We start from the raw sequence: 23,054 nt of genomic DNA, 5'->3' as shown, positions 1-23,054 counted from the left end.
TGAACATTTCTGCATTTGTAGACGGTAGAAAGTACCGGGATAGCCAGATTTACAAAAAGGTGAGGCAAAAGTTGCATGAAGCAGGATTTGTAGGAACGCCAGACCAGATCAAGCTCCGCTGGAAAACGCTGGAAAAGGCGACTTCTACTGGGCTGTTGATTATCCTCCGTGCTGCTGTTATTGTTGTTGTTTTAGATTTGGATACAGGAAGAAGAAGCAGAAATGAGGGGAATTGCGTCATGACATTCTCCGTGCGTCACTGGTTTGATCCAGATATCCCAAATGATTAATTACCATGTATACAGGGATAACCCTGTTTGCTCATGCATGGAAACAGATTATTCCCAATGTTTCAGTAACCGGAATATTGACCGTAACCTGACTTTTGACTGCATGTAAACGTAGTCGGTATGGTCCTCCCAGGTTGGCAGAGGGAGCAATGCCCAGGACTGACTTAAGTAGGAGCACTGGGGGAAAAAATGGGGAAAATCAGGGAATAAAAATATATATTTTTTTTAATTTCTGTTAAGTGATGATGTTTTAATGTCTCTGTAAAGCACCTTGAATCATCTTGTTGAATCGTGCTGCTTGTCTTATGTTGTGGGACCGTCTCTCCCTTTCCCCCTCAAAGAGCCTTTGTTCATTGGACTCAGGCCGCATTTGTAAATAAGAACTTGTTCTTAATTGCTTGCCTGATGAAATAAAGGTTTAATAAATAACACAAATAAACTTGTCTTGCCTTGCCTTGCCACACAGAACCATATTTGTGTTTTTAGTTGTAACAAAAAACACAAATACATTAGGGGGCCTGCAAATCCAACAGTGAAACTATTTTAAATAAACGTCTTGTTTTATTTGCTGAAAATATTACCTCTCTACATTTCAACACCACAAAACAACCACACGTCCAATCAAACATTGCATGCGTTCAGCAAAACGTTGGGTAAAGAACAGAATAAAGTAAGCCAAGAAGTAGGAGATCATCCGACTCCATTTTTAATACACTAGTTTACTTATCAAATCTTTATCAGCATACAGCAGCAACGATCTGTATTTGAGCTCAAATAACTGTAACACATTGCCATTCGTCATGTTGACAAAAACTGGTGCGATGAAATCAGATGGTTTTAAAGTTTTATTTTGGCAAGCACCATTCAAAAAAGAGCAAATTTGTTATGTGCTTATGTTATGTGATGAAGAATAAAATTATATAACCATGCAAAATTTCCTGTGAAATGTACACACGTATCATTATTGCAAAAAAGGTTTTAGGTGAAACTGAAAGAGTTTTTTTTTTCTGTTTGTTTGTTGGTTGTTGTTTTTTTTGTACTTGTAATGAATTATAGTTTTGTTGTCATCTCTGAGTTTCCCTCATGTTTGTTTAGTCGCAGTTTTCGGTCTATTTACCAGCACTGGTCGGCTTGAAAAAGTGTCAAGATCATTACATATAGTTTATAAACATTTGGAAACGTTTGGCATGTATGGCGTTTCATTAACTCCTCACAAAGTCTTACATCCATACAAAGTCAAATTGAGCATAAATAAATATTAAACCAGGAGGATTAAAAAACAAAAATGTGCATCCTGATATTGAACTGGGAAAAACATCTTTTCACGTAAGATCAGGTTATAAAGCCTGTTTACAACCCAAAACCACCCACTCTGTCCCTTCTTACATTTCATGTTCAAATGCCTTTTTTTTTAATGTTGGTTCATTCTTTATTTTCTTCAGTTTTCTTTTTAATTATTGAAAAGGAGCATATGGCTTCCTTTTGTTGTACAAAACAAGAGGAGAACTCCATATGTGTGTTGAGTCTCTTGATGCTCCAGGCACCAGCGCTCCTCACAAGGTTCCTGTCGCCCACATCAGTCAGAGAGAATATCAGATTCATGAGCTCCTGCATTCACTTCCTTCAGACATAAAGATAATGCCTAGTCCATGACAGAAGCCTTGTCTAGCTCATACAGTGGTGACCCTCATCACCACCTCTCGGTTGGCAGCACTAATCCCCGGGTCGTTCGGCCTTAATTGACTCAGGATATGCAGGATGGTGTATCCACAGTGGTGGTTGAGAATAGTCCTGAGCCGTCTGCTCTGCTGGCCGGCGCTGCTGCCGGCCAGGCCGTGAGGATTGCTGCGAGAGCCGCGGCCGCCGGCCTTGTTGTTGGAACTCACTGGGTCACCCAGGTCTTTTGATTTCTCATAGTTTAGTACTTTCCACTGCTGATTGACCGCCTGCCATCGTTTAAAGATCCGATACACCGACGAGCCCTCATGGATGATGAGGCCTGGGTGACGAAAAACATAAAAAGACAGATATTGTAAATGACAGTGCATGAAAGATGATGTTTTACTTGAATTGTTATGTTGAATGTATCTAATAGCGACTTTCAGCATCATGGCAAATCCCGCCTGTGGATGATACACTTGGCAAAAATCCTGGTCCAGATATTTCATACCATCTGTTGTCGGTGTTGCTTTACAAAAGCCACTTAGAATTAGTGATGCACCGAAATGAAAATTTGTGGCCGAAACCAAAAATAATAATAAACACTTGGCCGAATAACGAATAACATACCGAACATGGTTCTTCGCAGTTTTTCATTTATTTTGCCAATTTTTTCAACATTGCATAAATCAAATAAATGTGCTTTAGGAATGGCTTTTCAAAGAAAAAAATATTTTACAAAATGACAGGGTAGAAATATTTATTGAACATGAACAACTAAACCTTTTTTAATTTCCCAGCATTTTTTAAATGTTCCAGCAGACATTATACCAACAAAGCACAATAACTTAAAATAAATAAATTAGCAAAATACATTTTTTGGCTATCTTTGAGCTTACACTAGGCCTATAACTGACTCCTGAAAAATGTTAACATAGGCCTTAAAACAAAAAAAAATGCATTGAATGCATTAAAGTGCATTGTAAAAAAAGTGCAAAAGAAGTGGATAAACCCACAACGAATGAATAATTGTCCTGGGCATAAGTATGCTTATCCTACTTCTTCAGGGAAAGTGGCAGGTTGTTCTTTATGAACAGTAGCTTCTCTGCTTTCTCACATGCAAGTCGGTTCCTCCTCTCATCCCTGACATGTTTGCTGCATTAACACCACACGCCTCTCACCAACTGTTCGCTGTTTGATAGCGTCATCTAAACACGCCGTTATTAATTGTTGGTTTTTTTCACCACTTATTCCACCGAACACCGAAGGTTTTTGCGATTTTCGGCCGAACAATTTCGGTTACTGAACATTCGGTGCATCACTACTTAGAATTATACGAGGAAAGCCAACCCAGTCCCACCTTAACAGTTGCGTCATGTGCAACATTATCAACATTGTTTTGGCTTTCAGTTTAGTTGCCCCCTACCTAAGCAACATCTGTCTGTTGAGTTATGTTATTTTGCATGACATTATGAAGCAACAAAATGCAAAAGAAATACAGGTTTTGCATCATGTTAGTTTGGCTACTAGTTTGGCTACTCAATCCAATACTTAAAAAAAATACATTTTTGTTGTTCTTTCTGCTTTTTCGCTGTTGTATACTGGAGACCTTTGCGTTCTGTCTCCTGTACTTTGTAAGTCTATAAGGTTCTTGCTGAAGTCATTTGCAATGCTTTCATGTAATGTTTACAGATTTTGGTGTCGGTTGTGTCACTTTATCTTTACCTATGCAGACGATATCCATGAAGCCATACATGCCGTAGCAAATTTGGAAGAGCAGGTCCTGACGCTGCCATTTGGCTGAAGGGCTGAGGGAGGACCAGATGAGCCATGAAATGCTGGCGATGAGGAAAAGGGAACCCAGAATGATGGCAGCTATCTGCACCTTTTCAATCACTGTGAGAGAGATGGCCTGCCACTGAAAAGGAGAAGCATGTCTGTCAGTGTAAGCAGTAAAAAGGTCATGAGGGCAAGTACAAGTACGAATACAGCAATGAGAACATACTACAGGTAAAGGCACTGCATTCACTATGCACAGAAAACAATGCATCCTTTTGTTTCATTTGGTTCATTCTTTTATCATTTTTGGTTCTTGGTAACTGTACCAAATATGAATGTCCATGGACCACTGGTTCTTGGTAACTGTACCAAATATTAATGTCCATGGACCACTGGTTCTTGGTAACTGTACCAAATATTAATGTCCATGGACCACTGGTTCTTGGTAACTGTACCAAATATTAATGTCCATGGACCACTGGTTCTTGGGGTTACTGTACCAAATATTAATGTCCATGGACCACTGGTTCTTGGTAACTGTACCAAATATTAATGTCCATGGACCACTGGTTCTTGGTAACTGTACCAAATATTAATGTCCATGGACCACTGGTTCTTGGTAACTGTACCAAATATTAATGTCCATGGACCACTGGTTCTTGGTAACTGTACCAAATATTAATGTCCATGGACCACTGGTTCTTGGGCTGCTTTATTTTATCCATTATTTATTCTGGTTACAGAAATGCCATATGTAACCATAGCAAAAGTTTCAAGTTTTAAAATCAGACAGCACTTGTGAGGTGGTAGTCTGGGGGAGTGTAAGTGAACAGCTGCTGTAGAGTCTGTCTCACTTCACAAAGGATGGAGTTGTCTAGTGTGGATACAGTATAATTGCACAGGTTTGATCCTTACTTAATCTTCTGGGTCACTTAGTATTACTAGAAGATAACAAAAACAGGTGAGTTTTAAACCACAGTATAAACAACCACATAGAGGTGGATTTATTGATGCTGTTACATTTATTGTCCTAAAGACATTTAAAACATACTGTAAGCCATCATAAGGACAATCTGAAAGAGGTTATTATCAGCAGCGTTTCCAGCCAGACGTGAAATGCTACATTTGGTTGGCGGTTGACTGTCTTTGCTCATTGTTCAGTATAATTTCAGTGAAATGGACTGAATTTAATTGGCCTGCACTGAACTTGTTTGCTTTCTGTATTTAGTGCTTTGATATTACTTTTGTTATGAATTGCTGCTACACAAATAAACTAAAATGATAACTGCTTTATATTGTGTTTTCTGGCCTGATCAATCTGTGCCATTGATACTGGTGATCCCTGACTCCACCAGAGATATTGGTTTTTGTAACTTTTGCCCACTGTCCATCTATCTCACGTTATCTTATCTCGTTATCTCAGAGAACTGTGCAGCGTCTCTACACAGAGAATAGCAGTTTCACATTACATCAAATGTCAAGCAAAAAAGGTAATTAGTTAATGTGGAATTTAACACAACTAGCGTGAAAAGGCCTACTATGGAAGTATGAGCTTGTGTATAAGTATAAGTACAAGTCTAAAAACCTGGGGCAGTGGGGCCTCATCTATAAAGCTTGCTTGCCGTGTTCCCTTGGGTAGCTAATGGCAGCTACCCTCACAAAAACATGCAACAGTCCTGGGCTATACATGCCCCCTCTGGCCAACCGGGGCGCCAAATGGGGTGGGGAGGATCCGGCCGGAATAACGTGATCCTTCCACGCGCTACGTTCGGCCGGAGAATCCTCATCCTGTCTGGTGAAAAGAAGCGGTCCATCGCTCCTCAGGATAAGAAGGAGACCTGAGCTCAGTGTAGGGCCCTCCTTGGGTTGGCAGAGGGGAACAATGCCAAGGACTGTCTAGGTATGAGCACTGGTAAAAAATCGGGGATAAAAAAAATATTAAAAAAAAAAAAAGACATGGGGAACTGGCGACGCAGGCTGTGAGGTGGTGGAAATGAACCTCACAGGTTCATGTCATACTCTTAATAATGTCATCACATATCACAACATATATCAGACTTATAATAAAATAGCGCTGATCGTGTCCCTCTGTCTGTGAAGCTCAGTGTCAGTCAGGACTCTGCTGCTGCAGCCGCGGTGACACGCCGGGAACCTCCTCACACCCACCGCTTTAGAACAGAACAAATGAGGGGCTTCGTAGAGCGTTTAGGGGCTCCACAGAGCCCCTCATTTCTTCCCTAAAGGGACACAGATTTTTTTATATATATAATGAGTTTTACGCGCGTGTGAAACCTTTACGTGCGGGTGTAAGCCTAAATTAGGGTTCCGCGTTAAAACGACGCAGAGCCTACGGCGTAGGGTACGCGGCGACGCGCACCTATGCCGTAATCTCTGCGTTGGTGTGACGCAGAACCATAAACCCGCCCTGAGCAGCTCTGAGGGGAGACGGGGGGAGGAGGGGGAGCGGGGCTGTTCTCGCATCGCCTTCGCACAGGGTGTCTGGATGATTTGCAATTACAGGTTGAGCCCACCGTTAGTTTTTAAACTGTAAAATGTGGGGGGGACAAAAACATTATTTTGAAGAGTGGGGGGGATATGCCCCCCTGTTGCGCCGGGGCACTCACGGCGTTTAGCGCAGCAACGCCGTGCTGCCACTCACTCGCTTTAATTATTTTATACTATTTATATACTCTTTCTACTTTTACTGTCACCAGCAAATAATGTTGTTTTCCTGTCCTCCACCTCATCCACAACATCTCGATCTCAGATCTCAGTGAAATTCAGTGGCACGGTGGCTCAACACGTCTCATCATGCGTCTCATTCATTCTGACGCCAAACAGGCTGCAGGAAGCCACTGCGCATGCTCAGCAGGCTAATCCATATGCAAATACTACTTTGCATTACGCTTTTAAGGTAAAAGGTGGGCGTGTAGAGGCGGGATATGAGGCGGATTCAGCTGCGCAACCTTCCAGCTGGACTGTGATTTATAAAGCGAATATTGCGTGCAATTATCCGTGCACATGGTTTTATTGATCCAGATTTTTTTTTGCGCCCGCCATTTTCGGCTTTTGGGTGTACGTGCACTTTTAGTATGACTCCTACGCACTCCATTTTAAATGAGGCCCCAGGACATGCTTAATTATTAGCCACCAATTTTTAGATATTTTTTCACTAGTAAGAAAAATTCACACTTGATAAATCAACAGACATACGCAAATTCTACACAGACTTTGGTGGCTGTGTCTGAAAAGGAGAGCAGATGGACAGTGACGCAGAAAATGTGTCAGCACAATATGGCCAACAGTCCTGACACCGCTGACAGCCTGTGATTGGTCCCAGCAAAGATCCTGCTGCAGCAGCATTTCTATACTGTGTATCTTTTTATGAAGGTAATTGCAACACTTTGCTTCTGCTATTGTCTCTCTGTGATTCTGTGCTAATTTCTAACCATGCACTAGGTATTAGGATTCATGTGTTTCTGTTTCCTCTAAGTTACCTGCAGTGGGTTCTTGGTGCTGATGGCCAGAACCTGGTACTTGAAGTAGCAGAGCTCGCAGCTCCAGGAGCCGCGTTCACTGATCCACCGGATGAGGCAGGGCTGGTGTGTGCAGCGCACGGAGCCGTCGCAGCGGCAGGGGCTCAGCAGCTCTCCCTGCAGGACACACAAGGAACACGGGGCTGCATGAGTTTATCAGGGGCACTGTCTGATTTGTATTTTCTCTTTTTGAAATAGATTAGATTGATATACAGGACTGTCTCAGAAAATTAGAATATTGTGATAAAGTTCTTTATTTTCTGTAATGCAATTAAAAAAACTAAAATGTCATACATTCTGGATTCATTACAAATCAACTGAAATATTGCAAGCCTTTTATTATTTTAATATTGCTGATTATGGCTTACAGTTTAACATTAAGATTCCCAGAATATTCTAATTTTTTGAGATAGGATATTTGAGTTTTCTTAAGCTGTAAGCCATGATCAGCAATATTAAAATAATAAAAGGCTTGCAATATTTCAGTTGATTTGTAATGAATCCAGAATGTATGACATTTTTGTTTTTGTAATTGCATTACAGAAAATCGCAATATTCTAATTTTCTGAGGCAGTCCTGTAAATTTGATATAATTTTATTGAATTTGAACCTACAGTAAAACCAGCTGTGTTTTAGCTTAGCTTGTTACACACACTGGAAACATAGGGATACGGATATCCCAACAAGCTTCTTACAGAAAAATCAGATAGAAAGAAACATTCTGAGCAATTCCTCTAATCATTGTTTGTACAAATAATTATTGATGTTTCACAATTTAGACCTTTTATTCAGTCATTCGCTCCATCCATCCATTATCTACACTGCCTTATTCCTTTTTAGGGTCCCGGGGATCTGCAGGAGCCAGTCCTAGCTCTCTCCATGCAGAAGCAGGTCCACCCTGGACAGGCTGCCAGTTCCTGCAGCGCCACATATGGACAAACACGCACACATGCTCACACTCGCACCTATGAGCATTTCAGAATCACCAGCTAACCTGTCATGCATGTTTTAGGACTGTATGAGGAAGCCTTGGTGTCCTGAGAAAACCCCATACAGAAATATCCCTGCTGGAATTTGAGCCAGAAACCTTCTCGCTAGGAGACAGTGCTGCCCAGCAAGGCATGGTGCTGCATATTTATTTATTGAATATTTTATCCAACATAAATGTGTAGTAGAGCTGAGCTATTATAGCCACTTGCCAGTTGTTCCACCTTCATGAAACAGGTTGTCAAATTTTACTTTTATGAATTATTGCAAATTACGCATGATGTACAACAAAGACAGTTTTTTGTGACTTAATGTGTGTGAATCTTAATAGATTTTGCGTGAAAAAGCTCAGTGTTTGAATAATGGATGTCACAGATGTTGAGTGAGTGGTTGATGTACAGAGTCTACCAGAGCCCTCAGCGTATCAGCTTTATCTTTATAATTCTGTCTGTTTTGATGATGTACTCCTAATATCACTCTTTAAAAATGTTCATTTATGTTACCTGTATTTACAATGTTACTTGAGAAAACTAAATAATAAAAAAAAAAGAATCCTCTTCTAATAAAAGTGCCCATGGACTACTGTGTTACTGTCAAAACTAACTGCAACTTTGGTATTTGAATTACAGTAATTATTATACTTGTATGCAGTGTTGGGGCCTAAAATCTAAAACTCTTAAACATCTCCATAAACACACACACACACACACACACACACACACACACACACACACACACACACACACACACACACACACACACACACACACACACACACACACACACACACACACACACACACACACACAGGCTATATATATATTATGTGCAATACCATTCTCTGCAACGTGCATAAATAACATCTGTAAATATCCATCTGTTTTTCTTTTTGTATACTAGTATTTATTTTTATTTTTATTTATTACTATTTTTATTCTCCTTCTTCTTATTATTATTATTGTATATACTGTTTATAGTGTTTCTATTATTATTATTATTGTGTGATATTTATGCCTCTTGTGTTTTGCACTATCCCCTTTGCTGCTGTAATCTGGAAATTTCCCCTCTGGGGGACTATTAAAGGATTTCTTATCTTATCTTATCTTATCTTATCTTATCTTATCTTATCTTATCTTATCTTATCTTATTATATTATAACAGTCACCACTAACCAGCATCAAAACATGTTTTACCGTGTGATGCTTTCCATTTCATTTCACCTGATTTCCAATTTGACTGAATAAAAGCTTTTAAAACAGTATGATTGTGGGAGGGATATTGGTGTGAATCATTAGTACATCACTGACGAGCGCAGCTTGACGTGGAGTATATTTGGCACAGAGGGAAGGTTAACACTCGCACCAGCAGCAGGGATGAGGCTTCAAGGGCAATATGAAAATAAGACAGAGAATCTACTGAAGCTTGGCATCAATTCACAAAAGCCCGGTTTAATGTACCTTAGCTTATGCATGTACTGATGTTCCTTAGTAATAATATACACCTCCCAGCCTTTTTACAAGGAACTGAGAGTTAAGTTGAGTTTGTTCTTATTCTACAGTCACAACATGCATAGTGAGCTCATTACTAACCATGCACGAGGTATTAAAAATGGTCTGTAGAGTGTTGTCTTGATGCTCCTATTTAGCACTGGCCACGGTTACATGATGTTTTTTAATTCGGAATTAATTATTCTGAATTAAATAATTCAGAATTAAACTATTTTCCTTGGAGTTTGGGGTTAGGGTTGGGGGGATGATTTGGACCGTTTTTATTTCAGGGGGGGATGCCATCCCCCCTCATCCCCCCTCAACTCCAGTACTGGCTGTGATAATGTACCGGTTTTTTCCTAAACTTCTGGAGGGCTTAGGTGATGTGGTTGCAGGTGGGTCCTCCCCCAGGTACATTTGATGAGGGGGCTGGGGGTGTTATAGTGGTAGGGAAAACCCTAATGTATCATATCTTATCTTAATAATTGTGTACTGTATTGCTCCCTCAGATGAGCCTGACCAGATGGACCAGAAGGAGGAGCTGTGATTAACACCAAAGCTTCCTGTGATGCCCAAACACAGTGGTCAGACCCAGGGATGGAGGACCACACCTATTCTATTATCTACGTGCTGGAGATGAGGTGATGGGTGACCGTGGTTTCACAGTTAGAGACTTGCTGGAGGAGCGTAGGGTGAAGCTAATCATTCCAGCATTCACATGCAAAGGATGCCAGCTGACCAGTGAGGAGGTCACTCACACACACCGCATTGCTCATGCCCGCATTCATGTTGAAAATGGCACCTGAAGGTGTACAAGATTCTTTCTCAAACAGGGCCAATTAACTTTGTGCCCAAAATTGACAAAATGCTCAATATTTGTGCTGGTTTAGTGAATTTAAGAGCTGAGTTTATTTCAAGTGAAAAGTGAGAAGACATTTAATATTGCACTTAAACATACTTACATATTTCATTCATTTAACATTTTCTGAAAACACTTACAGTATATTTAACACATAACTCTCAACAGGTTAAGTGCTGTATGTAGTTTGTAGAGCTGCACTTACATATTTAATTAATTTATCATTTTCTGAAAACAACTGAGGTCCAGCTGCAATTGTTATTTTTTTGAGGAAATAAAAGTCCAAATAGTGTAATTTCAGCTTTTCAGGTGTGAATATTTTCTGGTTTCTTAAGTCCTCCCACAGTAAACTGAATTTCTCTCACTTAAGACACAAATGTAATGTGCTTTTGTTAAACAATATTTTTGTGTTAAAATGTTTTGATTCATGTCCCTATATGTATGTCCTAATATGTCAGGAGGGGATCTTTCAGGTTCTGTTTTTAATAAAACTGAAAACAAAAATGAAGTCTGTTGTACTGTTTTCCCCCTAGCTTTATACAGAGGGGCAGAGCTGAATCTTCTTTGTACCAAATTCATCTACAAATGTTGGAAGCATGTGTGAAAAGTTCTGGAGGTGTTTCATGTGTGTATCTGAAGTCTTTGTCAAATGAAATGTGGAACTCCAGGTGCTCAGTTGGTTTCCAGATAAGCAGCTTGCAGCTCTGCAGCCCCAGGCACATCACTGCCAGCTGGACCTGAAAGAATAAATATAAAAGATGGCTTACAGTTTGTCTTAATGAAGGTTCACAAGTAGCCTACCTGTCACATTAGTTCATAGATTATAAGCAGTACTCGAGTTGTAAAAAAAAAATCAGGGGGGATGGTGGATTTTATCATATGGGGGCAGATAATTTGTGCTGATTACAAATAATATAATACATTACAAATAATAGCACTGACCAAAACAGCTGCAAAAATACTGCAGGAATGACATAGCAGCAGTTAAATGCAGCCTTCTGTAAGCTTTAAATATCCACTGGGCTTACATCAAATACATCAAGACACAACAATAAAAAACACTTTTCTGAACTTATCAATATGACTCTGTCCTTCACAGGATAAGTAAAATGGATCACTGCAAAAACTCACAATCTTAACAAGAATATTTGTCTTATTTCTAGTTAAAATGTCTCATTTTAGTAAAAAAAAATATCATTACACTTAAAACAAGACTCATCACTGGAAAAAAAAACAATTTTGACCAGTTTCAAGTAGATTTTCACTTGAAATAAGTAAAACAATCTGCCAGTGGAACAAGATGTTATTGCTTGTAATGAGAAGATAAATCTTGTCCCACTGGCAGGTGCTTCTACTTATTTCAGGTGAAAATCTACTTGAAACAGTTGAAAATTGTCAAATAAGTTATTTTTCTGGTGTTATTTTTCTGGTGATGACTCTAAATGTTGAAATAGCAGTAAAACCACATTCATTGATGAAATGACATAAGGGATGGAAAGGGGGGATGATTTGGACCGTTTTTATTTCAGGGGGGATGCCATCCCCCCTCATCTCGAGTACTGATAAGTAACAATATTTACCCACCTGGAGGAGTATCCACTTTGCCCATTGGGAAGAATGAGATACTTCCCATCTTCTAAGCATTTCTTCACTTCTTCAGGTCATCCTCCCATCCCTCAACAGCAGGAGGCAGAGGTATGATGATATTGTCCCGTTTGAGCTGTGACAGGTGGTGTTTCCACATGTTTTGTATCCCCAACGCTCGGAGAAAGAGGGTTAACGCATTCACTCAGCATGTAAACAAACGCCGGTTCCGGCAGCACCGGAAGTAGCAGCCACAATTCGCGCAAAGCCTCATGGGGCGTAGGAATAAGGTGGATACTGTCTTGGGGTTACATTTGCATAAAATGCTAAATTTGGCATAAAATGCCAAATTCTCAAAAATGGGAAAAACTAAAAGCGATTTCATCCGTCTCTGTTTCCTCCCTGGATCTGTTTGGTAATTCTGCCCCACGATGTTTCTGTTTCAGTTCTATCAGCATTCTGGGAGCTGATTGGTCCTTACAGCATCATTAGCTGCGATACTTGCTGTTGAATCTCAATATAACACTAGTATTAATATGTTGCAGAACTACAGTCAAATAATTCATGCAACAGCTCAAAAAACAGTTTTAATAACACTAACCCAAATCAATATCGGAATCCAATCGGATCGAATCAAAATGTGATAATCGATTCTGAATCTTAAGAATCGGAATCGAATCGATGACATTTTAATGGATCCCCAGCCCTATCTAATACACTGTTGCCCAATAAGGTTGGAATAATTTAATTTTCAGGAAAAAAAAGTATATTCTCATTCCTCTTTTTATGAACAATCATTTCACAAGAAGAGGGAAAGGTGTTTTCTTCCATCTCTGTGAGCAACAGTGTGCTATTTCCTTCTGCTACTTTGATCAAAACACCTCAGGTCATTCTGTCATAATATATTCTGGACAAGGAGAATAAGGCAAGCAGGACATGTTGCAGAAGTCTTTGACACAAAGGAAATAATAAAATATATAATATTAATAATGAAATATAAAACAGTTAATTCAGCAGAAGTAATTAATTAATTAACATGTATTAATTAATTAAAGTTGCACTAATGATCATGTTTTGTGTAAAATGCTTGTTTCTATTAAAAGTTTTCTCCTCTGTCCCTTTTATTTACCTGGAAGCCATAAATAGTGCAACAAACAGAACAAAACAGAGATCATATGTGAATGAGCAGGTAAACTCATCAAATCTGTAGTTTTATTTGTTTTCTTTTAAATTTCAGCTTTTGGCTTTTGCCATTTTTTGTATCCTGTTAACATTACTTCTTCTCTTAGTTTGAAAGTAGTGCATTTCTACTGGGTTTTAGTGCCAGTCTTTATCTGTTTCATCAATTTAAACACAACTCCCTTCTTGCCTGTTCACTCTAAGACATGATTAGGTTTTTTTGATTATTTGTTTGTTTTTTTATGTTTGGGTTCTAACTCTGATGCACTTATTGGTTACACAAATGTAGATAACATGTTCCAGAGACTGTGTTGGTACTCTTCCATCAAAGAAAGAAAAACCCACAATGATCACTGAAATAACTTGAAACTGACAAAAAGTCAATGATAAAAGATAACAAGTTACTGAAAATTGACTAATGAAAATCGGAAACTTTTTAAATTTAAAATTAAAGAATCCTTTACAAATTTATAGAAATTGGCTTAGGCAAACTAGACATAATAAAATAATAATTTGACGATTGTGACATGTTAGCAACACGGGTGTTTTCATCCCACAGTCAGTCAGTGTTTGCCTGTTTATAGGAGGAACATTCCTCCTCTGCTCTCTGGTATCACGGTGTGCACCTCACTGAACATGGACCAGAGAAACCAGAAAAGAGAAGATCAGAAAGAAAATCATCTAGATCAATGATGTGAATTGCCTGAAAAAGCACCTCCTGGAAGTGTGAAAATATTTCAGCAATATTTGGGAGTTTTTTTCTAATTAGAGCTGTTGCCATCACAAGTTTTCATTTTGGACTCCTTGGTTTGCACAATTCTAGGGTAACAGCTCTCAGGTCGCACACAAACAGTAGTCACGTTTCCTCCTAGATTTGCGCAAAACCCAAATATCAAAAAAGAAATCCTGTAATGGAAACAGCTTTGATTAATTTAACTCTGAAATAGCGCAAAAACTTTTTTTTACATTTCCAGGAGGTGGTTTTTCAGGTGATTCGATTATCCACTTTTTTATATGGATAATGGATTCTAGCCCAAGGTAAGGAAGAAACTACTGGCCGCTCACGAGCAACAGGAGCCTCGTGGAGAGACAGCACAGTTTCCCGTATCACGGTGTTCACGTAACACTGTTGTCATAGCAACATCCATGAAGAAGACCTGGCAGCTTCTAGAGAGGGAATGAGCATGACGTCACAGATGTGACTTCACAGCAGGCTACGCCCACTGAGAGACAGAAAGACTGAGAGACAGAAAGACTGAGAGACAGAAAGACTGAGTGTCAGAAAGACTGAGAGACAGAAAGACTGAGAGACAGAAAGACTGAGAGACAGAAAGACTGAGTGTCAGAAAGACTGAGAGACAGAAAGACTGAGTGACAGAAAGACTGAGTGTCAGAAAGACTGAGTGTCAGAAAGACTGAGAGACAGAAAGACTGAGTGTCAGAAAGACTGAGTGTCAGAAAGACTGAGAGAGAGAAAGACTGAGAGACAGAAAGACTGAGAGACAGAAAGACTGAGTGGCAGAAAGACTGAGTGACAGAAAGACTGAGTGACAGAAAGACTGAGTGACAGAAAGACTGAGTGACAGAAAGACTGAGTGACAGAAAGACTGAGTTGCAGCGTAAACGTTCAGTTTGTGCAACTGGAAAACATCTAAGATGGGAAATAGCTGTTGTGCGATCGACTGTACTCATAGATTTAGCAAGAAATCTGAGTTATCGCTTTACAGACTGATGAAAAATAAGCTTAAGAAAGACAAATGGATCGCTGCAATTCACAGAAACAACTGGATTCCAGACACCAAAACGTGGATTTGCGGTTCCCATTTTGTATCAGGTAATGTTGGATTTTTGGGTAGCTAACGTTAAACGGTCAAATCATAAAGTTCAGTGTCCTCATCACTTTAATTTCTACAACAAATCCTGCCTTGAAGTCGGACCAAGCGTCAAGACTTTTGTAAGCCTTCAAGCTTTGCTTCGTGTATTTCCCCGGCGTAGAAATTAAGTACATATAAATATCAGGAAACTGGATTTGTGGTCAAATATTAATGTCCATGGATCACTGGTTCTTGGGGTAACTGTACCAAATACTAATGTCCATGGACCACTGGTTCTTGGGGTAACTGTACCAAATACTAATGTCCATGGACCACTGGTTCTTGGGGTAACTGTACCAAATATTAATGTCCATGGACCACTGGTTCTTGGCAACTGTACCAAATATTAAGGTCCATGGACCCCTGGTTCTTGGTAACTGTACCAAATATTAATGTCCATGGACCACTGGTTCTTGGTAACTGTACCAAATATTAATGTCCATGGACCACTGGTTCTTGGGGTAACTGTACCAAATATGAATGTCCATGGACCACTGGTTCTTCGGGTAAATGTACCAAATATGAATGTCCATGGACCACTGGTTCTTGGTAACTGTACCAAATATTAATGTCCATGGACCACTGGTTCTTGGTAACTGTACCAAATATTAATGTCCATGGACCACTGGTTCTTGGGGTAACTGTACCAAATATTAATGTCCATGGACCACTGGTTCTTGGTAACTGTACCAAATAGTAATGTCCATGGACCACTGGTTCTTGGTAACTGTACCAAATATTAATGTCCATGGACCACTGGTTCTTAGTAACTGTACCAAATATTAATGTCCATGGACCACTGGTTCTTGGTAACTGTACCAAATATTAATGTCCATGGACCACTGGTTCTTGGGGTAACTGTACCAAATATTAATGTCCATGGACCACCGGTTCTTGGGGTAACTGTACAGGTCACTGTCAAGTCCAACTGACGCTAATTTAAGCTGATAATCAGCTGTTATCCCGTCTTCTCCACTAGTTGCAGCCATTTCTGCCACTCCAAAAAAAAGTGGTCCAGTTGGGAAAGTTACGTCAATGCATACCCTCTATACCATTTTAGATGCCTAAAAGATGTTAAACTTGCATCTCAGGTGCTTAGAACTGTCTACACCTACAGCACTGAGAGCATGGTGAAAGGAAATATCCCAGCTTGGTTTGGGATTAGCACCAAGCTGGGAAAACCAGCTTTCTAGATGATGGTATGATCAGCTGGACATTCACCCAGACTCAACTCCCACACCTCCTACCAGCAGTGAGAGGTGCTGGACCAGGGACAAGGAGACAGTAATACCTCAGGCATCCCAAAACTTCCCTCTTTGCTCTGTTGCAATCAGGCAAGCACTACTGATCCATGAAAGCAGACAGAGTGAATCAGGATGAGCTTCTTCCCACAGGCCACTTGGACCCTCAACCGGGACGACACCTGAAACACCACCTAAAGATTTGACTTCTTTCTCTTTTTTGGACTATACAAACTAAAAATTAATAACACAATATCAGCTTGACCTTTTGCCCTTTTTTCTACCTCTTTCCTTATCATTAGGGCCCGAGCACTTGCAGTGCGAAGGCCCTATTGTATTTGCAGGAATTTTTATTATTATTTTCCTGACAAAAGGAAGGCCTTTTTGCCCCCCCAAACGTGACCAAAAAGTCACCAAATTTTGCACCCAAGTCAGGCCTGGCGAAAAATTTGATATTTAATGGTTTGCATTAATGGGCGTGGTAAAATGGCTCAACAGCGCCCCCTTGAAAACTTTGTGCCTCAAGCCCCACGATACGGTTTGACGTACATGCACGAAAATCGGTACACACCTGTATCATGGGGCAACTTAAAGAAAAGTCTCTTGGCGTCATGCCCGAAACCGAACAGGATGTCGGCCATTTTGAATTAATCGTGTCATTTTGGCGAAATTTATGCCATTCCTTCGGCAGTTAATTCAGCCCGAACCGTATCGTGCACCCAGGTGTGTTATACATCAAAATGTGTGTCTCCATCCTGCAACACCACGCATTACTTTTCTCTTTCAAAAGCGTTACCGTGGCGACGCTAGACGCCAAAAAGCGCGCCCACCCTTCATCTGATTGGTCCATATTTGATAGTTCCCCAAAAGTCACCAAATTTGGCATGCAAGCCAGGCCTGGCGATAAATTTGATATTTCATGGTTTGCATTAATGGGCGTGGCATTAATGGGCGTGGCAAAATGGCTCAACAGCGCCCCCCGGAAAACTGTGCCTCAAGCCCCACAATACGGTTTGACGTACATGCACAAAAATCGCTTTATCATGGCACAACTTAAAGAAAAGTCTCTTGGAGCCATGGCCGAAACCGAACAGGAAGTCGGCCATTTTGAATTAATTGTGTAATTTTGGCGCGATTTATGCCATTCCTTCGGCAATTAATACGGCCCGAACCGTAACGTGCACCCAGGTGTGTTATACATCAAAATGTGCGTCTCCATCCTGCGACTACGCACATTACTTTTCTCTTTCAAAAGTGTTACCGTGGCAACGCTAGATGCCAAAAGGCGCGCCCCCCCTTCATCTGATTGGTCCATATTTGATAGTCACCACATTTTGCATGCAAGCCAGGCCTGGCGATACATTTGATATTTCATGGTTTGCATTAATGGGCGTGGCCTAACGGCTCAACAGCGCCCCCTAGAATACTATTCTCTGCCATTACTTTTGAATGGTTTGACATAAAGAGTCGTGGGTGGTGTCATGGGACTCGGTATTGAGTCCTTTACTTTCATTGGTGAAAATTAGCCCCGCCCCTTCTTCTGATTGGTTGTCCCTATTTCCTGCTATAACTTTTCAATGTTTTGACATAGAGAGTAGTGGGGGGTGTCATCTGACTCTGTATTGAGTCCTTGAGCTTCATTGGCCTGAATTAGCCCCGCCCCTTCTTCTGATAGGTTGTCCGATTTTCTGCTATATAACTTTTGAATGGTTTGACATAGAGAGTCATGGGTGGTGTCATGTCTGATATGCTTATGGGGGCGGTGGCCATGAGTGCGAGAGCCTGTTCATCGCTGCTTGCAGCTTTAATTTTATTTGTTATTTAAGCGTACTCTTAAATTAAATACTTATGATTTTTGAAAACCGCGCAAAGTTACACTAGTGATGGATAAGCCCTGAATGCAGGCATTGTGACGTAGAATAGTCAAATTGGTTTAATTCACCATACGAATTGTTACAGATTACTTTTGTAATCCTGTATTTGACCTGGTCTTTGTACGTTTTGACTGTATAGAAAGGTAATTCTTGCCATTACCTTGTGTTGAATTGTGCTGTACAAATAAACTTGTCTTGCATTGCCTATCCTCTACTACATCACCTGCAAACATTAAAATGTCTGACATACAATTCAAAGGGTTGATACTCTCCACAGCCCTAGGAGCATGGTGATTATGTCTGTAGGTAACTGTCTGCTGACTGCAACATGATCCCCAACCCCCGTCCTGGCCTGTTTGAATAATGAAATAGTGAATAATGAAATAGTTTCTTTCCCTACTTTGTCTCATTGCCTGTAAAACAGGCTAAAACAGGCGGCTTAGTTGTCTGATGAGTCACCTTGCCAAAAGCTTCAAACATGAACCTTTCATTAAAGGAAGATGTTAGAGTGGGCAGAACAGCAACCTGGACCTGATCCCTGTCTGCAACATCAAATGGCTGAGTATCCAAAGCCTGAAGTGAAGTCTACTGTCCTGCAGCTCTCGGGTTTACTCCCGGACAGATGTCATCATTTAGCAACACTGGACGCCTCTAGTGGAGAACTAACTCAATGTGACTAAATAGAAATGCAGGTAGGTTCGCCACCCGTCCCTTGAAATACGGAATTGTTACGTAATTGGGAATTAAAAGTTGCGTTCCGTATTGAACCAATACGGACATATATTATGCTCTTATTTATTAATGTCATAATGTACAGGTGAAGGTCGGAAAATTTTAATATATTGCAAAGCTTCATTCGTAGCAAATTCAACTAAAGGTGAAACAAATATATTATTTCCCACTACATGCAAAGTGAGATATTTCAAGCCTTTATTTGTTATAATTTTGATGATTATGACTCACAGTTTATAAAAACAAACCCAAATAAAAAATCTCAAAAAATGTGAATATTTCATGAAATCAATAAACAATTCAATCATCTAAATTATAACAAATAAAGGTTTAACGTATCTTGCTTTGCATGTAATGAGAGTATGTAATGTATTTGTTTCGCCTTTTAATTGATTTGAATAATTTGAATTATTGAAATAAATATACTTTCATACAATATTCTTCCCCTGTACATCTGGGCTGATGTGGACATACGTAGCATAGGAGGCTAATTCAGCTGCTAGCATGGTTGTCTGTCTGTACAGTCATGCGAGTTCAATGCTATTAAAGCACTTTAAACTTTGAATCAAAGCATTTTGTTTTTTCATATAAAATAAATACATTTTAGTTTAGAGGTTTTGGGGATGTCCCTTTTTTTTTGGCGCCTGCGCTGCTGAAATCGGGGCATCCCTTATTTCTATTTCTGAAAGGTGGCAACCCTAAATATAGGATTTCCAGTGGTCATAATTCTTCCAGTCTTCAGAACTACCTACAGGTGGCACAGGTGACCAACATACCTGTGTACTGTAGCCACAGTCCAGAAACATACAGCCCTCACTGCTTTTTCTTTTCTTTAGGCTTCAAGCAGTCATTTATCACTACAGTTGACACCATTTCATCTCGTTTGTCCTCCTGCAGACCTAACTGGCCAACTCTCTTTGTGGCCACGCCAGATTTCAGAGGACCGGGCACTACCTTTCAACCAATGATTAGATTGTTTATTAAATAGATTATTTAGCAGTTATAGCTTATTTTCGGGGGGGGGGGGGGGGGGGGGGCTACTGTGGCCTGTGTGAACTGAAAGCTGTGAGGACTGGGCTGCACAGACTGTACATCAGGAGACAAATGTAAGATATGGGATTTCGGGCAAGAAAATGAAAGTGGCTTGGCTATTTTTACGTTTGCCAGAAACCAAGCTTTGTCCCAGATAGTGGCGGGCAGATAAATCTACAGTAGCTCCACTCAGGGACTGAGCAGGGGGAAGTAAATGGATGAAGGAGGTTTTGTAAGTGGAAACACAATTTGAGCAACCTTGCTGTGGCAGAACACTGATGATATGGCTCGCCACGGCACCAGAAAGGTTTTCTACGGAAGAGTATTAGGGCCATGCAGGATAAAAATAAAAATAATACTTTAGAGGAGGAAGATTTTTTTTCATTATGCACTTCGAGAAAAAAGCCGAAATGTGGAGAAAAAAGTCGAAACGTTGAGAAAAATGTCGAGAAAAAAGTCGAAATGTTGAGAAAAAAGTCGAAATGTTGAGAATAATGTTGAAGTACAATTTCGAGAAAAAAGTCTAAATGTAGGCCTATTTCAACTTTATTCTCGAAATTCCGACTTTATTCACGAAATTTCGACTTTATATACGAAGTTTGGACTTTATTATTGAAATTGTATTTCAACATTAATCTCGACATTTTGACTTTTTTCTAGAAATTGTATTTCAACATTAATCTCGACACTTTTTTCTCGAAGTGCACAATAAAAAAAATCTTCCGTAGTTTTCTCTTCTTCTTTATGTTTTTCTTTGTCCTTGTCTGTTTTTTTTCCTTTTTTTTGACACGCATAACTGTGAAACAAGCCCACTTCCTGGGGCCCCAGGGGCCCGGGGTTTGGGGGCCCGGTTGTACCTGCTCGGGGCCCTGGAAACAGATCCGGCACTGCGGGCTCCGCAGGCTCCCGCTGCTGGCCAGCGACGCGGCGTCCAGCCCCGCGGGCAGCCGCGGCTCCTTGTCCTCGAAGGCGAGGCTCCTGGGCCGCGGCGCGCTGCCGTAGTACTCCTCCTCGTCGTCCCGGGAGTGGCAGTCGAAGGGCGGCCAGCCGCAGCCGCCCAGGCCCCGCATGCTGCTGGACCTCCGTTCGGTGTCGGAGCCGGACTGTCTCGAATCGGATCGCATAAACACCAGCACTTTCAGTTCATTAAAAAACATGCGGATCCGGTACTTGAACATGTTTGGCTACATAAAGAATCCGCGTGATTATTATTGTTGTGAATATTATTACGCCAGATTGATCATGTTTATTGAGGTATTTCCTCCCACAACTATCAAATCCAGAGAAATCAAATATCTCGGTTCACTGATGGCATGTGAGTCAATGCGGATGCTGGATTTTCTCTTCCAGCTGCCGACACACTTCCTAAATAGTCAGTAAACAGCACGGTGAGGATGCAGCTCGCATCTCCTCCCATAAACACATCAATGTGCGGGTTTCTGTTTTCCGCCGTCCATTTTCTTCTTCTGCTCTCAGGATCCCCCAGCTCTGTTTCCCTGGGCTTGCAGCAGAAAGAGAAGCAGAAAGAGGAGCAGAAAGAGCCTACATGGTTGGCTACCCGAAGCAGAACACTGCGATGGAGGGGACGAGGGGGGGGGACAGCAGAGAGGCAGGGAACAGTGGATGGGATGTAAAATACAACAACATGCCATCCACACCGTCACATCTGAAGCTCTCGTCAAGAATCATAATCCGAAAAAAGGAAGAAAAAAAAGAGAGAGTGAAAGAGTCGGAAAATGAAATGGAGGTTCGGCCTGGTGGAGCTAATAGTGGCTTATTTTCTGCTGGCCCTCACTAAAGAATCCTGCGCGTCACAATATGGTTCCTTTTTTCTTCTTGCCCTCTATTCCATCTCCTAGTTTATCCACGAACAGCCTATGCCGACCATCTCGAAAATCCACGTCGACATGAAAATCCCAGTCCGTTTAATGTCCAGGTCCAGGAGCTCGGGAGGAGAAAGAGCGACGTGAAAACACGAGACCATCATCATCATCATCACCAGCCCGATGTTTCCCATCTCCTCCCCGGTCCAGCAGCATCTCAGAGCCGAGGGAGGGCTCGGACATTGAGGCTCCAGCAGGTTTCTGGGTGAAACAGAAACCACACCGCAGTAACGACCCTGGTGATGGAATCAGCTGGTTGTTTGTGATGATTCTAGCTCTGGTTTTCCGCCTCCAAATGGTCACTGGAACCAACGCAACCGCTACTTCCGGAACAAGGAAAAAAAGAAAAGCCTGTCATTTTGTAAACAACTCGCCATTGGTTTTATCTTTGCCATCCATCCATCCGTCCGTCCATCCATCCGTGCACCGCGCTCCTCTGCTCCCGCAGCTCCTCGCAGCTCCTCTCCTCCCGCAACTCCTCCCCTTCCCGCAGCTTCTCCCCCAGCTCCTCTCCTCCCGCAACTACTCCCGCAACTCCTCTCCTCCCGCAGCTCCTCTCCTCCCGCAACTCCTCTCCTCCCGCGTTCCTCCCCTTCCCGCAGCTCCTCTCCTCCCGCAACTCCTCTCCTCCCGCAACTCCTCTCCTCCCGCAGCTCCTCTCCTCCCGCAACTCCTCTCCTCCTGCAGCTCCTGCCGCAACTCCTCCCGCAACTCCTCTCCTCCCGCAACTCCTCTCCTCCTGCAGCTCCTGCCGCAGCTTCTCCCGCAACTCCTCTCCTCCCGCAGCTCCTCCCGCAGCTCCTCTCTTCCACTCCCGCAGTTCCTCTCCTCTCCTCTCCTCTCCTCTCCTCTCCTCTCCTCTCCTCCCGCAGCCGCTCCGTGACGGGCGTCGCTGTCCAAGGTGCTGATCTCCCTCTGCAGCTCCGCGGGTCCTAGACCTCTCTGTTAACATGCTGTTTTATAGGGCCAATCCCAATACTCCCTCTACTTTCTACCACTAGTCCTCCCTCACTACCACTAGCCCTAAAAAAGAAGCCACAGATTTTAGGGCACTTGAA

General features: G+C 41.5%; 1 protein-coding gene across 1 annotated transcript; it reads right to left on the bottom strand.

Annotated features, from left to right (window-relative positions):
* Positions 1 to 879: 879 nt before the first annotated feature.
* marchf9 (membrane-associated ring finger (C3HC4) 9) lies at positions 880 to 22,460 on the bottom strand. The gene is made up of 4 exons (XM_061734665.1): positions 20,971 to 22,460; positions 7,226 to 7,381; positions 3,675 to 3,867; positions 880 to 2,289 (listed from the first exon to the last, which is right to left on the bottom strand). Exons 1-4 carry the CDS (start codon positions 21,289 to 21,291, stop codon positions 1,961 to 1,963), a joined length of 999 nt encoding a protein of 332 aa, XP_061590649.1. The 5' UTR covers positions 21,292 to 22,460; the 3' UTR covers positions 880 to 1,960.
* Between the last annotated feature and the right edge of the window lie 594 nt (positions 22,461 to 23,054).

Source organism: Cololabis saira, chromosome 12, assembly GCF_033807715.1.
Source record: "Cololabis saira isolate AMF1-May2022 chromosome 12, fColSai1.1, whole genome shotgun sequence".
In the NCBI taxonomy this organism is placed as follows: Eukaryota; Metazoa; Chordata; class Actinopteri; order Beloniformes; family Belonidae; genus Cololabis; species Cololabis saira.
This window is presented reverse-complemented; position numbering and strand designations above follow the sequence as displayed.